Source organism: Myzus persicae, unplaced genomic scaffold (assembly GCF_001856785.1).
Source record: "Myzus persicae strain clone G006 unplaced genomic scaffold, MPER_G0061.0, whole genome shotgun sequence".
Lineage (NCBI taxonomy): Eukaryota > Metazoa > Arthropoda > Insecta > Hemiptera > Aphididae > Myzus > Myzus persicae.
This window is the reverse complement of record NW_019101610.1, coordinates 283,247-305,857: the sequence shown is the minus strand read 5'-3', so window position 1 is coordinate 305,857 and position 22,611 is coordinate 283,247. Positions and strand designations below refer to the sequence as shown.

Here is a 22,611-nt window from a genome sequence, read left to right as displayed (position 1 = left end):
ACCAGAATAATATTTATTTAAAAAAAACAGTTTTGTAAAATAATACACAATATTACGCTTTGTTATAATATTTTTTAATCAACATCGTTATGTTCTCACCGATCAAGTCTTGCTGTGCCACAGTTTTCCACGACTTAACCATTAACGCGCACATGCGCGTGTGTGGCTTAAAACGTATGCGTAACAAACACGCCGTAATCAAAACGTACCACAATAATAATTTATAATAATTACTATTACTATTATGATGGACTTCATTAGTCGTAACAAATCATCGAACCGACACAACGACCACGTGGACGGTCGTCTGGAATCGCAGCTACGTGTACGTATAACATTTAATTACCTTTAGTATAAATAATTATTACCTACCTATCATATGACGTAAGTGTTCTGAAATTATTATCAAATAAAAAAAGTACCTATCATCACAGTATTATTAAATCATCCGACGCATAGCTAAAAAGTAGTTTAATACAGGTAGTGTAAAGTTTTGTTGAACTTGGCGACGACGACGACATTGATTATAATAACAAATAATAATAAACGCAGCGTCTAGGACGTGAATGTTGAACTCAAATATTATTAACTGGGCCAAATATGAAATTGAATAGTTTTATAGTTTTATAGTATTTTATACACATTTTTAATTGAATTTTTTACTCTCTGTATACAATACTTATTCGATTACAGTTTATCGAAGATGAGACAGAGAAATGACATAATTATGTATACTTCTCACTAACCTAATTATGACACTGAACCAAAATTTTGTAATTTTTTTGTTCGATGAATTGCAGCAGACCTTAATTATTTGTTGACATACCTGTTCTAGGACGAACTTGGTTTATTGTATTATTGACCAGTGTTTGGAATGTAACAGTTTTTGCCCCGGAACGGTGTAAACCAATTTTTTTCATTTTTGAGTCTGTTATAACTTATCAGTTGTATTAATACAACACAGTTTTATTGATCGGATAGGGCAACGACATATCTACACACTGTCGCAGTGTTATTCGTTGAAATAACTTTTTTGCTTTTGATATCTCACGAGTATTTGAACAGCTTACAGATAAAATGTATATTCCAACCAACAGTTTCCGAGGCAAGTGGATGACAGCTACAGTTATTAATAATACTTTATTACCTAGTAATAGGCAATAACTGATAAGTGTGATTTGACGTGCTTTCAGACATATTGCATTTCCAAGAAAATATTTAATACAAATGAGATTAAAAAAAAATTGTTCTCATCAAATTAAAAATCTAACATTTTGTTGTATATTTCATTCTTACTAACTCTTGAATATTTCACACTCACTTTTGAAAAATAACGCTAAATTTGACTTTTTTTTTGAACTGTTACGCTTTACTTCAGGATTTGAACACCGTATATTTGGCACGTGAGTGAGACCCGATATCGTTCTTATCGCAATTTGTAGGGTTACTTGCCGATAGTAGTAAAATGGCCAACTAAACTCGAACTACTTAAACCTTGACGTATACATTATCGTTATCGCGTTTTCTAAAATGAAAATATTTTTAATAATTAATTTCAAATTATTTCCAACGTGATTAAAAGTATATTAATGATATTAATATGGTCGTCATTGGTCTTGAGTTGTAGGTACTAATAATAGTAATAAAGTACCATTTATTATAGTTTATAATATAGTAAATACTATATTTGAGTATGTCTTTTGTAAATTAAAGGTTCCATGAGCGAAATATAAAAGTAATTTTAGGGAGTGTTGGTATTTTATTATTTTAAGCTTACCTACGAAAATTATTTTTAAATATTTCATACAAATTATCAACAACCTTTAAATGCAAAAAATAAGGTTACAATATACCATTTAAATTTAAATTATAATATAGAAATACGATGTAATTAAATATTATAAGACTTCAATAATATCGAGCGTTTTAAATGTAACTTTATTTATTTTAATTATTTTTTAAATCAAAATTAATTGTTTGCCTTTCAAATCGGTGGTGTTCAAAATTCATCATTTGTTTTTTTATAATTGAATACAATTCCATTCGTCACCACATTGGGGTTTCTCGAAGAAGTTAGTATACCTACCTGTGAGTAACATAGCTGCACACCTTGCCTTATGTACTATAATCAATTATCGTTGAACCGCATATACCAGTATATATATTATTAGTAGTCGATGGTAAGAACAAGTATATTTGGTGGTTAACCCGGGATTTTTATGCAAAAAATATTTTAGAATCTCAAAAACATGCAAAAAATGTGTATCGAACGTATTTAATAGGCACACAGAAAAAAACAATTTTTGGAAAGCTATTACATGTTTTTAAACATAACCAAACTGTATGAGTATCAGCTATCAAGTATTGTTAATTTTTTTTTTATTAATTTACCTATAATTAAGACTTGTAATTGATTGAAAATTATAAATTATGATTCATCAGTTCGATCGTCTTGGGTTAAAAATCAGACTGTCGCATTCAACAATTTTAAGACTTTGACCAATTATTACGTTTAACTCATGTTCACCCAGATATGAAAAAACAAATGACTGACCGTGATGAGCGCATTACGAAACGTCGATGTATATTTATTCAAAATTATTCAAAGTCAAGTGTACCGGAATATTACCGATTTACATAAAAGTCCGGGCCAAAGTTATATTATCGCCGCCTCAGGACGAAAACTATAAAGTTAGGTCTACACTCGACGACATAACAATATTATAGGTAGGTACATCCTGCCGATTTCGTTTTGGAGTACGTCGCCTCCACTCGCGGCTCAAATGACGGTGGTAATATTGTTCTACGATAAAACTCCATACCCACAACATTAACGTCATGTGCACGCGGAAAACGAAAAACCAGTCGGACGAGTATAATATTGTCGGGCCGACTTGAACCTGCCGAGGAACAGGAATCGTTTCTGTCGTGTCGGGCAGGTAACATGAAAAAAAAAATCCGCCTAGAAAAACAACGCGGAAATCACGCGAATAAAAACAACCCATATAACTCGCATTCGCTATGACGTACCGTACACGGGTGTGCGAGCGTGTGTGTGTGTGTGTGTGTGTGTGTGTGTGTGAGCCGCCGCCGACTACTACGACGAGAAACCGGTATAATACGCCTATAATATTGTGTGTGCAGCAAAATTATTATTGCTGATAAGTACGCGCGACTGCTGCACGACAAGTCCGGTGGTAGTGGTCAGCGTTTTCCGCACAACAAGCGAGTCCGCGTCCTCCGCCACTCCTCCCGCCACCCGGCCACCTCCAACGACACTGCCGCCGCCGCCGCCGCCGAAACCTGATACCCATTTTATTATTAGTACATTTCGATCGCGATTAAATAGTCGTCGCAGTCGCAAGCCCCGCGCAACCGAGCACCAGTTAGTACCGTAAAAAACGTTGACGACGCATCGACTCGAACGTCGAACCGATCCGAAACCGACCGAAATACCTGACAACGAACCCAAGTCGATTGACGGTTTGGATCAGGGAACAGTGAAATCGAGCGTCGAGTTGTCGTCGTTTTTCCCGGTTAACTGTCTAAGCAGCGGACCGTATTTTTTTTTTCCACAGCCGACGCCACTGCAGCACACGTAACCGCCGCCATCATGTCCTCTTCGGCAGAACAGTCGACCACCTCGACCGGCGGTTCGTCCACCAACAGCGTGCTGGAGAAGTTGGGCCTGCTGCTCGTGGCCCTGGTCGTGCTCCGCCTCACCCGGGCCGCCATGCGGTTCGCGTACCGGCACGTGTTCGGCCCGTCGGCCCTGTGCCGGGGCACCGTCGATTTCGTCAAGTGTGGCAAGTGGGCCGGTACGTATCTATTCAGGTTGTATCACTGCAAAGCGGTGGCGTCATTCGGCCGTCTCGTTCAGGCCTTTTGGTAACTCGAGGGGACGTGGCAGCCTCACGCGTTGTCGACGTTGTCGTTAGGTTCTCAGTCTTACAGTCGGACAACACGCCGAATTTGCGTTCAGCAGTTCCGATTTTCTGTACTCAGCTCTAATATTAGAGACAATTGACCGACCGTCAAACTCAAAGATAACGGGAGGTTCAAGAACGCGATGTGCGTTATCTCGTTGGATTTTTCACAATATTTAAATTTTTAATCTCTAATTATGAGCGTTTTTAAATTTCAACTCTATTATTATTCACTCTAATATTCAACCTCAGAATTGGAACCGCTGAATGCAAGTTTCGACAAACGTGTACGATGTCCTATTATTTCCTAATAACCGGTCGGCAAAAAAAAAAAATTGAAAATTATCTCGAGTCCAGAAAAATATGACGCCACTGCGCAGCTTTGTAACATTTTATATTATTTTACGCCGATCGTGAAACGACACGCAATACGAACCGACAAAATAAGTGACAACGGATGCACAATACAATATTGGTGTGCTGTGCTATAATATAATGCGATTGACACGCACACGACACGAATCGACATCACACGTCATACCCTGATATCGACCATTATCGTAGGCTCTGATGTTTACATCGGTGTCATGTACTCGTGTGTCATTGTAATAATAATTGTTGTGTTTGCGCAAGTGGCTTCTTTATCGGCGGTTTTTTTTCCAATGTGAAATTTATTGGAAACCGCCGCCGCCGCCGCCGCCGCCGCCGCCGCTAATATACTATTTCACTCATTTTTGTACGGCAGTGGCGGAGGTATGATATGTACGTAGCAGCGGTGCTGGTCCTATCAATGCAATTTGTGACTATTTTGTACTTGTAATATTAATTGTAGGCGCAATGCTATCCGACGGTTCCCGAAGAGTCGTCGACGCCGCGCACGAAAAAAAAGTGTTCATGATATTATATTTTAATATTAAAACAAATCGATTTCATCACTGGTCTTATCGTTAATTAGAGATAGTCCGAGGGCAAAGGCCTTCGGGAACCACTCGATTCGTAATATTTTTGTAATCTCGTTGTATTATGTTTGATAGTATTATATTAATATATTCGTGTACCGACGGAGATTGTCGAATGAAAAATAAAAAAAGATAAAACGAATAACCGGTCAAGTATAGACGTCGAAAATACCGTTGGTTTTCGACGATCGTGATTTCGAATATTAAACCGAGTGTGAGTATACGAACTTAACATAATAATATCTTATAATTCGACCGCCGTCCGCCCGACGGCCCATATTCCGTGAAAACTGTTGTGCGCACTAAACTGTGCCACACGTAATATTATTTTGTCCATTAATTATGATAATAATACTATGCTCGTCGACAACCGCCGCCACCGCGCGTGTATTATATTATTATAAAAAATGATACAGGGTGTCCCACAAAGCACTCAGTTTTTGACATTGCCGTCAGTTTAAAACACACTTTTCGTCGTTTTTCGTCAAGTTAATTGTCTACCGTTGAATCCGTTCGGTATATTCGTGGTGTTTTTCACGAGCACTTTAATGCATTTTCATTACACATTTCAATGATCAATCACATCTTTTAAAAAGTACACAGGACACCCTGTATGGCCGTATATTATGTGTCTGGGTGCAAGTCGTTCGGTTGCAGTTTTTTGGAGAGCGGGGAAAAAGCCCGTCGGCACAGTCCCCTTTGCTTGAATTTCGGGTGGTTCGTGTTGCTTCCCAGTCGAGATTTTGAGCAGTTTTCGACTAATGCATTTTGTTCACGAATAAATAAAAATCACAGATGAACGATTATTCTCAGATTTCCAATACGTTTTTGTGAAATATCAAATATCATACCTCAACAGGTAGGTGTATTGTATAATATTTTGAATAGATAATTGTATTATTATTGTTGACGGAATAAACAATACTACCTATACAAATCATTCATTCGATAATGGTCCAAAGTTTGTAATTTTTCAAATTGTCAAAATGTATTTTTCAAGTACCTGACACCCGATAAACAGCACAAATACTACATATGCGCTTATCGTAAATATTTTAAAGTGCACTTTTTTTGTTGGGATTATAATGACGAATCGAACGACTATTTTTTTAAACTTTATTTCGTTAACAAATCTTGAGTATTTATTTAGAAACATTTCGACTACAATTACATATTATAAATGATAGAAATCATCATGAATTATTCACGTTAAATATTATAATTTATAATATCATATACTATACAATTACACAGGCCAACGGATGTTTGTTTAGACAATCAGTTCGCCACTGTATAAATATGAGTTATTACCACGATTATATCGACAGAATGGTTACGAAATGAGCGAAATTATTATTTTAACCTGCGATGACATTCCCGACACATTATGAAGTACGACATCGTTCAAACGTTTCGATGTATTCGACTTGTTCAGCGTTTTCACTCGACTGCCTTCAAACATATCGTCGACGTATGGTACAAAATAATGCACTGTCCTCACGCTCGAACCTCCGTCGTGGTCACTCGTTTCGCCAGCACTAGAAATAAAACTGAGACGAGTGAGAAAGAGAATGTGCGTATGTGTAAGAGAGAGAGCGATAATAAGCGAAGACTCGAAACATAATACAAAAATACAATACTTATAGTATACTTGTAAGTGTCGAGCTGTGAATTGAGACTATTGTAAAACGAACAAGTCCCGTAACCGCCCTACATATTGGTGAATATAATGATTTTCAACGCTATGTAATGTATTATTATTAGTATATTATGTTACATGTTATAGGATGTGTTTATTCGGTTTGTTAAAACCGTTTCATATTTTATGGCATCTACTGTTCCAAAATCTCTTCTAGGAAACTGTTTTTCGACAATATTTCGCGTAACCTTCATTTTCCGCTAAACTTGATTTCATAATAATATTATATTATGATTAAGATGATTGACAAAGAATAAAACCGAATTGAATAAAAATGGATTGAATGTGAACGACTTTCCGCGGCTTAATATCTATACTTCTGCACGTCAACAGGAACTAAAATTCATCATGGAATCAAGTTTCCCGACCGGTTCGTAGAAATGCAATATAATGCAGGTAGTCGAGGACCATATATATTCTAATAAAAGTCACACAAATATTTGTATATTACTTTAATTAGTAATATTATAATTACTTCGCATAACCTTCGAATAATACAATTTTTTCTTATATTGAGGCAGACTACACTGCTTTCATGTTATACTCGGGTAGTGCTTCCGCCTTATTTAAACTTTATAGTTAACAATTATTATTATTATTATTAAACGAACAAACCAAAATTATTTCTAAGCAATCTTTATACAGATAACGTGAATTTTTATTAACTAACTTGATTTTTAAATTAAATTGTACGTTTCTACAGTGTCGAAGCCATATTAATAGTTTTTCATCTAGATACAGATAATATAGGTAGGTACCTAAAATCTATTTAGATAAAGATAAAAATAAACTAAACTAAAATTATCTATTTATTAGACAATAGATAATCTGAATTTATCTAGATTGAAAGCAGATACATTTGAAAAAAACAATATTTTAAATTCAAATTGTATTATAATATATTTGTACGTAATAATATATTAATATACATTTAATATGTTATTATATTATTATGTATTCTGTCTATAGGTACCAAAAAATTTAATTTAATTCACTTCAAATCTAAAAAAAAAATTAGGATTCAGCTTATTATATAGCTAATATGTATAATGGTATATGTCAAATCCACTTAGTAAAATCGCTCTTTTCGTGTACTGAAAATTATGTTTCATTACACAACATGGATCATTTTTTTATTTTTTCGTGAATCGGACCAAACTCATTTTATCCACATTGTGTTATAAACTATTTTTATATTTTACAATATTATAACTGATCCCGTGCACCTCGTTGCTCGTTAAAAATGCCATATCTATATAAGAGACTTGATGTCTAATGGTGATAATGCGAGCAGTATATTATAAGATAGGCAATCCACCACAAGTGGATTGCAGACCCCGCTAGGTGCATACTGCATACTATACTATCTATATCAGTGTTTCCCAACTGGTGGTTAGTGAGCCAGTCATAAGTGGTACTATAGATTTTTTCTTCGATTTCTATTACAAAGTATTTATAGCCAAAAACACTACGACTTATTGAGGATTTATATGGTTATCTTATCGTTGTTTACTGCCAACGACCGAAAAGTATTTTCTGTTTTTATAAGTGTGTAGGTATCAGAGTACATAGTAATTTTTGTGTATTCTTGTTAAGGAGCAAAAACAAAAAGATCTTCCTAGTTTTCATAAAATTGTAGTGGTCCGTGACCTATAAAATATGGTCGAAGTGGTTCGTGGTGGTAAAAAGATTCTATACGATTATATGAATAATAATATGTTTTGTCTTTATTTTATTTTTTATATTGATTGTGGACACACCGATGAGCGGCTAAAGTGCAACTCATCCTCCTTGGTAGGCAATGTGCGAAGATTCGATTTGATTCATGCTTAAACCTATTCTGCCCGATTAACCATTGGCAACCAAAATACAAAAAAATACAAATTTCCACCAAAAGAATTAAGAAAATAAGTTATTAATTAAAATAAACTTATTGTACATTGTACGTATGGCACGACAGCTCGCGGGTTTCCAGTAACCTGCGATCTGACCACGGATTAATATGTAACTATAATAATCCGTAAACCTGACCTTTTCGTCCGTCAAATTATGTGTTATACTTGAAATTGTATATCTTTGACTGGTAGCATTGCGAGTTCCGCAACTTAAGTTTGCATGTCTAATTGCTGCCATTTTCAAAAACAAAAATATTCCATCAAAACTTATCAACACTCCTAATATTCCTGCAATGCTCTGGTTTTTTATGTAAGTTGCATATATTTTATTTTTATATTTTATGTTGATACAAATATTCTATAACCATAGGGTTGTTGTACGCTCGGTAGTCGATGAGTAATATTATTATTATTCAATTTACACGTTAAATATTAAAAAGTATTTTGTGTGAGCCACCCTTTACACCTAGGAAAATGAAAAATAGTTTATATCACTCTCCGAGACCTACTTAATATACACACAAAATTTCATGAAAATCGGTCCTGCCGTTTCGGAGGAGTTCGGTAACAAACATTTTTCACATTATGACACGAGATTTTTATATATTAGATTTTTTCTAACATAGTTATTATATAACAAATAAATATTTTTGTCGATATATATTGCGACGTAAACATAAATACATTAGCTTATTAGGTACCTATGTATATGTGCACTATATATGAAGGTATACTACATTTTTTGGTCGGTTGCGCCCGTAGGCTGTACGCAATCGAGGGACTTATTTACAACGAAATAACTATTTTTTGGTTATTTATTATTTCTACGGAGTTCGTACTTTTCACGTTTCGACCTAACATCATTTCATTTATTTATATTATTCACATATCTACCAGCATTTGGATTTTAGGCATACCAATACGACTATAGAGTGTTATTGACTATTATTATAATGAGTAATGGCTAAAGAATAATAAGTAATAATAATATTATATTATAATAGAAATTGTTATTGTCCAATCGTCATCTTTGACGTATGGCGACGACACGAATGAAAATAGCAAATATTACTGAAAACATAAATATAATAATATTAAAACTAATTAAAATAATTTCTGCATTATAAAAAAAATACCCAGATAGATAACAGTAAATGGCTGGAGTTTTCATCTAAGATAGATAAATAGATGACATTTAGATTTTTATTTAGATAAGAGAATAGATAATTAATATAATATTTATATAGATAAGTCTCAACACTGACTACAACATTATCTAATGAATTCGGAAATGCTTGAAATCAAATTGTTAATTTACATACATTAAACAAAATATACACTAATATAAATATTATACAAAATGTAAATAAGTTAAAATTATATTATAATTTATATTAATAAAACGGCTTCCTAGTTATTATTCTTTATTTATTCACTGCCACGCATTGACGTATTCAAACCGGTTTTTACTGTGAATATTTAGCACTATGCAATAATAAAGTAATTTCATTGAAGTAACTTTTTACATTATCTTGATCACAATTTTAACATTTCGACTTTTGAAACCTATATTGTTTGTAATTTGTACAGGATTTCAATTTTTATATAATAATTATTTTCAATACTTTATATAAATAACTATTAAACATAAATAAAATTCATCTATTTAAAAATAAAATTGCATTAACCGTTTATTATAACATTGTGTGGAATAACAATAATTATAATTATTAAATTAGTCCGGTGAAATTTATTTGGATTTTTTCTTAATTTTAATATTATAGCTGAACGGTTTTCATTTGAATGATTACTACTTGAAAACAGAAATTATAATTAATACCTAGATTTAGTTTATGACCAACAGTAACAATATAATATATTTGGTTTTTTTGCCACACCAGGAGATTATATTTGTTTACGGATGAGAGATTTTTTTGTGATAGCACTCCTGATTTATATCAACTTGTCGCGGGCTAGAGTTACTGTGCCTTAAATAAATATAATATTAATTCCCTAGGCATTATGTATGTTTTTATATGTGTGTTTTGTATGTATTTTGAATGTGTCTTGTGTTTTTTTTGTTTGTGTCAATGTGTGGCTGTGTGATAATTGACTGCACATTAGACTATTAAGTGTGTTATTAGTATTGCTTTTGCTGTCACAAAACCACTCATCGATATTATGATGATTACGATACGAAATTATACACACAATAACTGTCTAATGAATAAGTATTTACCTACATATATGTCTATATTTGCATGCCACTCGACGATTATTAAAATCACTAATTACATTTTTACAAAATCGTCTTACATTATTTTATGTTTATAATTTTTTGAGAAAAGTATTGTAAGTTATTTTGAGACACTACTTTTCGTTTACACAAAAATACAAAAAAATGACCTAGAAAATTAGTGTAGCCATATTAATGGATGAACTAGTAAAACTTCGTGTGTAAATCTCAATACAAAATACAAATCCTAATATAATATGTGTTGTGTATTATTGCTATTATACACATGGTGTATTGTACTTGTTGGTATTTAAGTTTAATACGTATTTTAAATGTTTGGATAAAATTCTTCTTTAAAATAAATTTGTCTGAAAAATGTTGAAGATCTCCTGGATACCTATTCTAATATATTAGTTTTATAAAATTGATGTGAAAATGTATCATATTTTAATATGTCTACTTTTTACGTTTGATAGTTTATACGATTATACAAGTATGCTGGTATGGTACACTGTCTCCGCTTATTATCGTTTTTTCGTATGCATTGATTTATCATTTAATTTAAATCTAACACGTCCATTATACAAGCTCGACAACTGCTTTACAGGAGGGGGGTGCCCACTTTTTCTTGTTTCTCTGAAGTCTAAATTACACGTAGAATTTATTATAAATTTAGAAATCCATTTAATTAATCGTTTAAAATATGAAATTTTCAGCAAAAAAAATAGTCATCATATCCGTGAAATCAAAGTCGGGACACACTTAGTACCCATTAATAATCGTAAAATAGACGATACCACAAAATAATGTTTGTACATATAATCAGTAGGTACCTACTGTCTATGTAATGGTTGCATTTCAAATTTGGTACTCTGGTTATCAGGAATATGGCGGCTGAAACAAATGTTGTAATAGGATTACGCGTTCGATCATCGACGTCCCGAACAACGCAGTGCCACCGCCACCTGCACTGCCCGCTCTTCCTCTGCCATATTAGGGATAGACAGTTGCAGGTGAGCAGACGAGTGCGGGACATCGAATATTTTGTGGGGATCATACGCACATACGGAGAATGTTTGTGGTGGTGGCATGGGTGCATTGGCCAACACAAAAAACATTGCGGGAAGGCCGCTGCCCACGAACGGCGCCTAAGTCGCGCAGCCCGTCGATTGGGTGTGGGCACCTGCAAAGGGGTTGTATTATAGCTGGCCAAGTCGTGTCTGGTTGCCTTCGCTGTCCGTCGCTCACTCTGTCAAACGTAGTGCGCGTGTGCGTGGCTTTGTACGTGTTCGTCTCCTTGTGTTCGTTCGATAGTTGGTACCGGTCGATATCCAACTTATTTACGAAATTACGTCAATATTGCGCGTGCGTAACGTCCGTCCGCCTTTCCAAACGTTGAAAAAAAGATAAACTGTTGAGCGCGTATTTGTTCGATTTACGCGTTCCGTTTTTTACTATTATATGATTTTTCTTCGAGTACCTCTATAATATTATTTTACCTGACCTAACATTTTTCTTTTATGCCGTCACTTTTGTCAGGTATAGACCGATTAACTGATGACCAAACGCTGACTATATACGATTATTGTACATATCGCAGGCAGTGTAATAGAAATTCACCACGACACTAAGTCGGCATCGAATTTTAAGTGTGGATTACGCAACTATAAAGGTTCTTATTATTATTATTATTATTATTTTATTATACTTAGCGCTTTTGTAGTATTATATGTTTGTTGCAATTTAAATTTTAGATTTTAATATGGACGATAACTTAATTAGTAATGACGACGAATGCAGTAAGTCGCAAGTAAATTCAGAAAAAACGATTCCACCGGTCGTGTCACCACAGCATTTAAGTACACCTGGGGAAATTGACCAAGCACCGCCGAAGTCTCCAATATCTTCAGTCGCCATAAGTGATGGTAACATAAGTAATGGTGATGTTATTATCTTAAGCTCAGGCGGTGAAGACAATGAAGACAATGCACGCGATGAAGACGATGTACACGATACAGACGATGAAGACGATGTACGTGATGAAGACGATGTACATGATGAAGACGATGTACATGATGAAGACGATGTACATGATGAAAATGATGAAGACGATGTACGCGATGAAGACGATGAAGATGATGAATACAATGCAGACTCTGAAGATGATGAAATTAATAACGAAGAATTGAACCGGTATAAACGTCGCTTAAATTATAAAACGAAGCGATACATCAATATTCTTTATGATCATACTGATGATTTTTCCGAAATGCAAATATTGTTTTTAAAGAGAAAAAAAGAACAATTGAATAGTCAACGTAAAAACATGGGAAAAGTAGACTCGGTCCACCAGGTGCTAAAAAAACGACATATGCATGAAGAACGTGATATACGTGGGCTACAGTCGTTGCGGAGACGGTATCTTGAGGCCATACGATCTGCGTATGAGCTAGTGTCGATGTGTTTCGTTGACGACGCCAAAAATCTTTACTCAGATACCAACTCTGAGTTTATGCGATGGGCGAACACTATAATTACAAAAGACAATTATATCAAAGTAATTCAAGGGCCAGACGGTGAAATACAGACAAATTATTTGGACGAAATAATTCAAGAATTGGACTTTACAGATACAGAACCGTCTTCGAGTGACTCCGAGTCACCCTCAACTTTATCACCTGATAACAATCGCTGCAAAGACTGTTATCAACGTGATGAAAATCCCAACGATAACAGTCAAAGGATGATTCGTATTGGTAACAATACGTATTCGTATCACCAATATGTAAGGCGTTTGCAGCGGTTGAACCGACGTCAACAGCTACGAAATCGTTTTAAGGTTAACTATCCCCAATTATATAACGATGATGGTAAATTTCTAAAATCGTCACAATCGGGACATTCTAGGGAAGTATATGGTAGTAGCCCAATTCGCCAATTAACATCTATAACTACTGAGCTTCGATTTATTAAACCACTTTTGCCCTACGTTCATAGCATAATTAAGAAATGTAAGGTTCCACTTGCTCGAGTCGACCCGAGTCAACAGAAACCAGGCTTATCGGCTGGGCAAGACGACGTGGATGTGCAACAACCAAATCAATCCTCGTCAGAAGTCATTGTTCTTTCCTCCGGATCTGATGATTCAGACGCTTGTATTATCGAATACCACCCACCCCGCCGAAAAAAAAACAGATTGTCTTCAAAGACTGCGAAATCGCCTCACACAACCACGATCAACTCATTGACTCCGCGTGTAGTTCTGGTTAATAATCGTAGTCGCAATCAAGCCCGTGACAACCACCGGTCGCCTCGACCTTGTTCATCGTCGCCGCCAAGCGGTCACCAGAGCGACATTTGCCAAAAAGAGGTGATGGAGAGTATTTCGAGATCACAGCCGTCTGTGCCGACGTCGCCCACTCGGCCACTAGTTCCCACAACCCCTCGTCCATCTTCGCCGCAGCTGCCGCATTCACCCCCTATCACTACCAGTCCCACCAATAATATTAGCGTTAGTACCGTCACTACAACTGAAGCGAACTCCGGGCAACCTAATTTGAGACTGTCACCACCAGAAGCGCTCGGATCGACCCTGCAGCGGGCGCTAGATGACGATTGCGCTACCGCTACACTTTCGTCGACCGCGCTCGAGCTTTCCGGACAGTGGCAGAGTTCCGACCACACCGTCAACACTCGTGTGGCTGACGATCGGACTTTCCAGACAACCGCTACATCTACCACTGCAGTCGACGCCGCCGCCGCCGCCGCCGACGACTCGATGTCGACCGGTGATGAGTTGTCAACCATCGCTGTAGGCGGTGGCGGCCTCGCAAGGAATCCGGCGACAAAGCGACACCGGTCCCGAGATAGGAGCAATTCGCCTTTGAACGCGCAAAAGCTAAAACCGTCATCTTCGGATATCGAAAATCAGCCCAACAAGCAATAGCAGACGGGAATATGTCAACGAAAATCAACTGTAAATATTAAACAATGTGTATTTTAATCATCAGAAATGTATATGTGTGTTAGATATAGTTTTGTTTATTTTTTTTTTTTTTTGTAATGTATGGAGAGAGAGAACGCATCGTTTTTCTCGAGACTTAACGGAGTAGAATATTATGCCCGTGTACGTACTATTTATCATCAGTTCGATTCGCTTGATTTTAATATTTATTTTCTAGAATAGAAAAAAATTTAATTAAAAAAAATATCATGCTTATTTATGAATTAGTTACAATTACCATATAGTGCTTCCATCCACAGATTCGGCGTTCTTCCGTCAAAATTATCGCAACAGACTCTAAAATAAGTAAAAAATGTGGGGCGCACTGAGGATTCAATTTTAAATTCGGTAGAATTATTATTTATTAATAATCGCTATAATTGGCCTAAGAACGTCGGTAATTTGTTAAAAGTGATTTTGTTATATATTGATTTATTTTTGGGAAGTCGGTGACAAAAAAAAATTAAACCTTTTTAAAATTGTATTACAAAGGTTGAAAAAAAAACTACCTGAAAATGTGAAAATTCTATGGAATTGTTGACAAGAAAATTAATTTCTAACTAACTATAAATTTTTTTAAATTTCATAAGTAGTTTAAATAATGTACAAATATTTTAATAATAATTATTACTAACACAGCCGGTAAAAAAAATAAATCATTGTTTATAGTAGTATATATAAAATAATATTTAATTTTTAATAACTATGCAATATTTGATGATGGTAGGTCTAAAAATCGAAAAGCGCACCGACTTAGAAGTGTTTTAAGTTTTATCGTTATGTTTATTGTTTATATATTTTTATTAAGGTTTGCAGTTAAATTTTAAGATTTTAATGTTTATTTTAATTTTAAGAGGTGAGTACACTGTACAGCTGCCACTATGTAAATTATAAGGTATTCGTGCGGGACAACTGGCGTTGGAAAATGGCCAGTGTCCAAGATTCGCCTTTGTTACCCGTACATCGTTAGGCTTAGTAATCCGAAAGGCCGTGTTTACCATTTAATCAAAACAATAGACTGGGTGGGTTTATGGTGGCCGAGGTGGGAATTAGTATATAATGATGTAAATCGAAAGATAGTTTAAACGGGTTCTACCGCCATTATATGCCATTTGGTATTTTGGCAAACTTTTATTGAAAAGCATATTTGATGGACACAAGCGGTCGAGCGCCGGTTATTTTGGCCGCTTAGCGTGCGTTGAGCCAGAGCTCCGGTCCAGACGTCACCGTGTTCTCGTAGTAAATGTTCGTAAAAATTGTTTAAAAAAATTAAAAAAATATAAAAATTCTAAAAAAAATCGTAGAGTTAGTGTTTGTTTATATGTATTATTTAAACTTTTTCGATTAGTTTTTAAGTTCATTTTATTTTACGTTGCGTATGTGTTCAATGCGCAACGTTTAAGTGTTTATCGCCAGAACCTTACCAAGTATTCATACCATTTGTTATTTTGCAAAGGTGTATGCACACAATACTGGATATTATCAAACACGAGCGGTCGCGCGTCGGTGTTAATGTTCGCTTAGCGTGCCTTAAGCTTGCGCTTCGGTCCAGACATCATCGTGTTGTCGTGTCGAATGTTCGTAAAAAAAATGTAAAAAAAAAAAAAATCAGAGGGAATGTTTTGTAGATATTATTTAAACTTTTTGAATAGTTTTTAAGTTCGTTTTATTTTACGTTGCGTGTTTCTATAATGCGCAACGTTTAAGAATCAATCGCCAGCACTTGCAGTAGTCACAAAATATTCAGTTAGACGTTATAATAACGTAATCTATATTGTTTACATTATTGTCTATATTATTTATTTAAAACAACGAGTATTTTAATACTTTTAAATTATCTTTATTATGATTATATATTTATATGGCCCATGATGAGATTGGAAGACGACGTACAGTTCTGAGGCAATTCTTTATTATGTATAGGTCAGACATTTTATTTGTTTTATTACTCGTTTAGCCATTCTTTATAATGGTATGACGTTGCGTTACTATAATAATAAGAACAGGCAATATTGTGTTGTACATCTTAATATATTTTTGTATTATCGATATAAGTCCGACAAAATAATCAATAACCACCCCATCACCGCAAAATTCTGCTAATGCAGGCAACCGTCCGCGTACTGATGGGGTGTTGCACACCGTAGTCTATAACAATGTTTACCAAATATGTTAGTACCTACACGTACTACCTGTATACAGCATCCGTCATCCCTCATCCACGTGTGTGTCGATTCGTATTGTATATGCGTGTAACGTGTATTATATAGTATATCATATTATATATACTACACAATATTGTATTGGGTTTTGTTTTGTTTATTGTAATTTTTTTTTAAGTACTGTCCCGCCCTATCCCCTTCACGAAAACAATGAAATAAATTAAATATTAATTCTCAAAATTGGCTAGTAATCATATGCATAGTATATATTTTTAAAATTATATAAATATTTTTTCTACTTTTTACAATATATATATTTTTGTACCGTGTGCCGTTTTTATTTCCATTATGAATCTTTAGTTCCATTATTGCGTGTCGATGTCATCCTCGAGGATGTGCTTCACGCAATGGCGTAAAAGTAATATATGAATGTTGCAAATAGTAGTCGACGATCAACGCGTGATTAAAATGTGTGTTCGCGTGCGCGCGCTATTGTGTTCAAGTTGTGACAGGCGCCACGGACGGGCTGGGCAAGGCGTACGCCCGGCAACTGGCCGGCCGCGGCATGGACGTCGTGCTGGTCAGCCGGACGCAGGCCAAGCTGGAGGCGACCGCCGAAGAGATCCGCGCTGAGCACCCCGGCCGCCGCGTCAAGTGCATCCGGGCTGACTTCGCCGATCCGGACACGGCCACGGTGTACGGCCATGTGGGTCGTGAGCTGCACGGGCTCGAGGTGGGTGTGCTGGTCAACAACGTCGGACTGTCGTACCCACATCCCGAGTACTTCCTGAAGGCCGCCGAAGACCGGTGCAACGACGCGGACGGTGGCAAGGCCGCCACGTCTGCCGGATGGGGACCTCAACTGTTCGACGACATGATCCGGTGCAACATCACGTCCATGGTCAACATGTGTCGGCTAGTGATGCCCGGCATGGCCGACCGGAAGCGCGGGTGCGTCATCAACATCGGAAGCACCGCGTCCCGGATTCCGTGCCCTTTGTTGACGATGTACGGAGCCACCAAGGTAAATGCCGCATGTCGTATAAAATGTTGTTATTGTTATCATTGTTATCATCGATTGATGATTGTTACAACAGGTATCAACTTGTATCATATTTGTACCAGCGCAACCAGAGCCTTATAATTTATTTGTTTGGGGTTGATACTAACTTTGGGGGATTAATATAAATCCAAAGATATTATTACAAGTTTTCAAGTTTTATAGCAACTCGTTAAAACAATGCTATTTGAATCTATAGTTTTCTTATTTATAACCAAGAATTAATGGTGGTTTACATTATATACGTATTAAATATACTAATTATACTGATTGAATATTCCACTTACCGTTTCTACATAATGTGTTACGTTTTTTGACGGCCCACGATAGAATTACTATCACCAAGTCTCAGCTTGATGAGTTTTTTTGTTATTATATGTTGTAATCACTATCGTAACTCGATTTTTTTGTTTGTTTTATGGCATGCCGCAGAAATTCGTTGAGAAATTTAGCCGCGAACTGAACACCGAATACGGCGGCAGGGGCAAGCACGGCACAAACATCACCGTGCAGTGCGTGATGCCAGGTTACGTAGCCACCAAGATGAGCAAGATCGCTCGTACCTCGTGGTTGGTTCCGTCGCCGGATACTTTCGTCCGATCGGCACTTCAGACCACAGGACTGGAACCGGTTACCACTGGTTACCTGCCACACTCACTGATGGTAAGTCACAGTCTTTCTACCCTCAGCACGAGTTGTGCAGCAGTCGTTGGATTTTGAATATAATTGTTTTAATGGGGCCGCTGTAATTTTGACTCGCAGGTGAAAGGCATCGAACTCGCCGAGAGCATATCCGAATCGATGATGGCCCGTACAGTGATGAACAACATGCTGAGCATCCGGTCCAGGGCTTTGCGCAGGCAGGCCAAAGAACAACAGCAGCGAGAGGAAGCTCAGGCCACCGCCGCCACCGACGAATAGATCGAACAATAATAACTCGACACGACACCAGCCATCGTCCGTATCGCACCGCTGCCATTAATAATTCGTCAACTTGCGTCTCTTCGCCGTCTCGAACACGATGTATACCGCACCACCGCATTACGGTTGTATCGGCCTTAGTGTGTACTTCTATGTTTAAAGTTTAGCATTAGTCTAGTTCACAATAATTGTAGACGATAGAAATATTACGTTAAGGCTTATTTGTAAATAAAGCAAGTGTATATAGTTGTAGATGTAGTTCATTGTACTGGATCTTTCAAGATTCCATTGATCACAAAAATAACGGAAATAAATTAAGGTAGTGAGTATAATATTATGTATTTTGAATAATACATAATATTATCATAGTTTTATTATAATTTAGTGTTTTACGAATAACTATTAAGTTTTTGATTATTAATAATAACAATATTTAAGATGATCGTAAACGTACGATACTAAGAATCAAACACAATTAATGATATTTTTTTCTTTGCCCAGTTTCAAGCGTAGTTGTGTTTCAGATAATCAGATCATTATTATGTTATAATTTAAATTTAATTCTATACATTCTATTCTACCACACTTCCTTCCTTGCCACCACCTGAAACCATTGTTATTATTTTTTTTTTTAAATATTTTTTTTTGAACAAAACATTATATTGTTTCTTAAGTTATCTCATTTAAGTTTTAGACAATCAAATTGTCATACCCATGGGAATAGTGTCGAGGTAGTGGACACTTTCCAAGACTTCCCCATTATTCAGTTTTAGTTGTTATTTATTTGTTAATTTGGCAATGCCTACGAGTAAGCAGAAACCAATTGTACATGAATTCTATTTATATTTATTTTATTATTTTTTTTTATTATTATTATTTTTTTTTTCAAAACGTTCGTTCAAACTAAATTTGTATCTGTGATCTGTACACAAAATAACCTTGATATTTTTTTTTTATTGTTTGTTTTTTTTTATCAATAAATTTGCTCTGTGCTTGTATACTTTTTGTTTATTTTCACTCTTAACTGCTTAGTTTTGGTAACAAAGATCAGTTAAGAATCTTAATTATATTTTTATTTTTTGACCTTTGCTTATCCAGCAAAGTATGGCCATGCCGTACTTGTTGAATAATTTTAGTCATAATAATATTCAATAAGACTTATATAGGTTAGATAGTTTTAATTTTAATTTCAGTTTTTATTAATTTTTTAATTATTACCTGTTTAAGACTCGTCAACGCTGTTCTGCTGCTTATGCGGTGGTGTTGGCTAGTCTTAACTGTGGGGTCGATCATTCTACTTAAATTTAGGCATGCCATAAGAGTGTTACATGTTTCAGACATACCTCTGTATGGCATATGTTCTATTTACATTCGGTGTTTATTATTAAGTTAGTTATAACGTTAGGCTAAGTATTTATTAAATAGGATATATATATATTATATTTTTATATTTACATCTTAAGGTTTTGTATGATGTTTTTGTTTTGATCTGTTTTATTTTATTCTGTAATGTATTATTTTCTTTGAAACCGTGTGCTGCCCCCCAGCCATTTATGCTAGAATAAACAAACAGCAAACCATAAACTATTATACTTGTACGTACACGGGAACTCTTAGCGAAATTCGAGCGTTCTATTATATTAAGGTTATGATTTACTTTTTTTTTCAAATATTTATTAAGATGTTGCGTTAATCGTACACAATGGTAACGACATAGAAGATTAAAGGTGACTACTGCTACTACAATGCACTGTGAATGCATTGTACTAGAAACTAGTAGCGCCTTTTAGTAGTATAGATATATAGATAGGTAGTTATTTTAATTGTAAGATGTTATCAATAAGGCTTATAATATTATTTGCAATTTATTTTATGAATGAGTTTTAAGATGATGATAAATATATTTTATTAGTTATTCCTACATTATTTCTTATAGTTATCTTTATTGTACTGTATTATTATTATTATATAACAACACATAGAATATGGTACAATAATAAAACATTTTAACCCCAAAAATTATTTTGGCCCTATTATAACTTTTAATGTAGCTTGGTGTTTCAATAAAAATTTAAAAATTGTTGGAGAATCTGGACTCTGTTCGATTATATATGTTGTAATATTATTCATTACGGACTGTTGTCTTATATAATAAACATTGTACATTCTCTGACTGCATTAGCTTGTGTTTTTATTTATCAACCGCTGTATTCTGCTCCTTTATACTTATCTGTACCTTTTATACTCCTTTCAGAAAATTTTAATTAAAAAAATTAGGTTTCACTGTATATACTGCATATACTCGAGTGTACTTTGTCATTGAGTTAGTACCTAACTGTAATTTTTGTGTTACATTTCAATTCAGTGATAAATCGTTGTGTAAGGAAAACGATTCTGAGCTGAGAAGATCTGCAAACATATCACCAACACCAATTACCAAGTATATTTTATGGTATATTTTTGTATAGTAATTTATTTTACCATCAGTTATACGATAGGTTGAATTAATTTCTGCCAAAAACATTGCATTTATTATATAAAAATATTTTTTTGGCTTCACTTTTGATTCAATACTAGCTTACTGTAGAATATGTTCGTATTAGTAATAATCGTTAGCTTAAAATAAATCTAAATATTTCAAAAACTCCATTGTGTATTTAAAATATAATACATTTAAAAGTTTCATTTCTCTTCAAATAATATTTTTGAATTACTATAATGGAACTGAAATTGTTATTCTTCATTCAAATTTAAATTAAAAATAATATGTACATTATTAAAAATACTTTTAACAATGCTATACGATCAACTTATGCAGAATTTCGTATTCAATTGTCAAGCGTTTTATTGACCCTAAACAATTTTATCAACAATGTAAAAATTAAAAACTGAAAAATTCTAAAATGTGAAATGCTTAATATTATTTATACAGTGGTCGCCGCTTAATGTAATCACTTCGGTACGGGACATAACTGATAACATAATCCGATTGATAACACTAAACGAAAGTTAAAAAAAGTTATAAAAAATAATAAAACCTACGCTACATATGTAGGTATAAATTGGAAATTTAAAATTTAAAAAAATAAAATAAAATATAAAATAATATAATATATAATATATACGGATGCATACAAACGCGATACTGGTCGACGGGCAGCGACGATACTGTCTTAATGCTGTACGAACGAAAAGTAGATATAAATGTGATATCAATGTGTATACTGTATAGACATTTATATCTTTATTATAATTTTTATCTTTATTATGAGACGTTTGGAGAAAACTCTGATTGTATGTTACAAAATGATGATTTTAGGAGCTCCAACTGATAATATTATGTGGCGTATTGATTACAATAGCCGACATAATTTACACATATAAGTATACATCCGGCCTGTACTTATACTTGTCGATAACAATAAACGTTTGATAACATTAACCGTGATTATAATAAGCAGCGACCACTGTAATAGCTTAGTTTTAATCTAAATATTTTGAAAATTTTATTGAGTATTGAAAGTGATAATTTAATTAACAGAATGATGTTTCAAATTTCTATGGTTAATAATTTTTGATTTAAAACAATAAAACCAAAATTACCTGATGCGTATATAATATAATGATATATATACATAATTAAGTTTTGTAAATTGTAGTCGCTTTTAAAATGGATTAACGATTAATGATTTTTACATTTTTCCAATAAGGAAAATAAATATATATTTTTTTTATTATCTAATGAGATTT

General features: G+C 34.6%; 1 protein-coding gene across 3 annotated transcripts; it reads left to right on the top strand.

The window, feature by feature from the left end:
- Nucleotides 1-21,039, top strand: LOC111029859 (very-long-chain 3-oxoacyl-CoA reductase-like). 3 transcript variants are annotated; one of them, XM_022309077.1, is made up of 5 exons: nucleotides 1-325; nucleotides 3,579-3,818; nucleotides 17,384-17,904; nucleotides 18,373-18,603; nucleotides 18,703-21,039. In XM_022309077.1, exons 2-5 carry the CDS (start codon nucleotides 3,614-3,616, stop codon nucleotides 18,859-18,861), a joined length of 1,116 nt encoding a protein of 371 aa, XP_022164769.1. In that variant the 5' UTR covers nucleotides 1-325; nucleotides 3,579-3,613; the 3' UTR covers nucleotides 18,862-21,039. The 3 variants fall into 3 exon arrangements, with proteins under 3 accessions (XP_022164769.1, XP_022164766.1, XP_022164768.1); XM_022309074.1 differs by lacking the exons at nucleotides 1-325; nucleotides 17,384-17,904; nucleotides 18,373-18,603; nucleotides 18,703-21,039 and adding exons at nucleotides 12,255-12,387; nucleotides 12,470-16,721 and having other exon boundaries at nucleotides 3,708-3,818; XM_022309076.1 differs by lacking the exons at nucleotides 1-325; nucleotides 17,384-17,904; nucleotides 18,373-18,603; nucleotides 18,703-21,039 and adding exons at nucleotides 12,255-12,387; nucleotides 12,439-16,721 and having other exon boundaries at nucleotides 3,708-3,818.
- Nucleotides 21,040-22,611: the final 1,572 nt, after the last annotated feature.

Bases quoted from the DNA above. Each gene is read 5' to 3' on its own strand.
- LOC111029859 (XM_022309074.1), top strand. From the start codon at position 12,478: ATGGACGATAACTTAATTAGTAATGACGACGAATGCAGTAAGTCGCAA.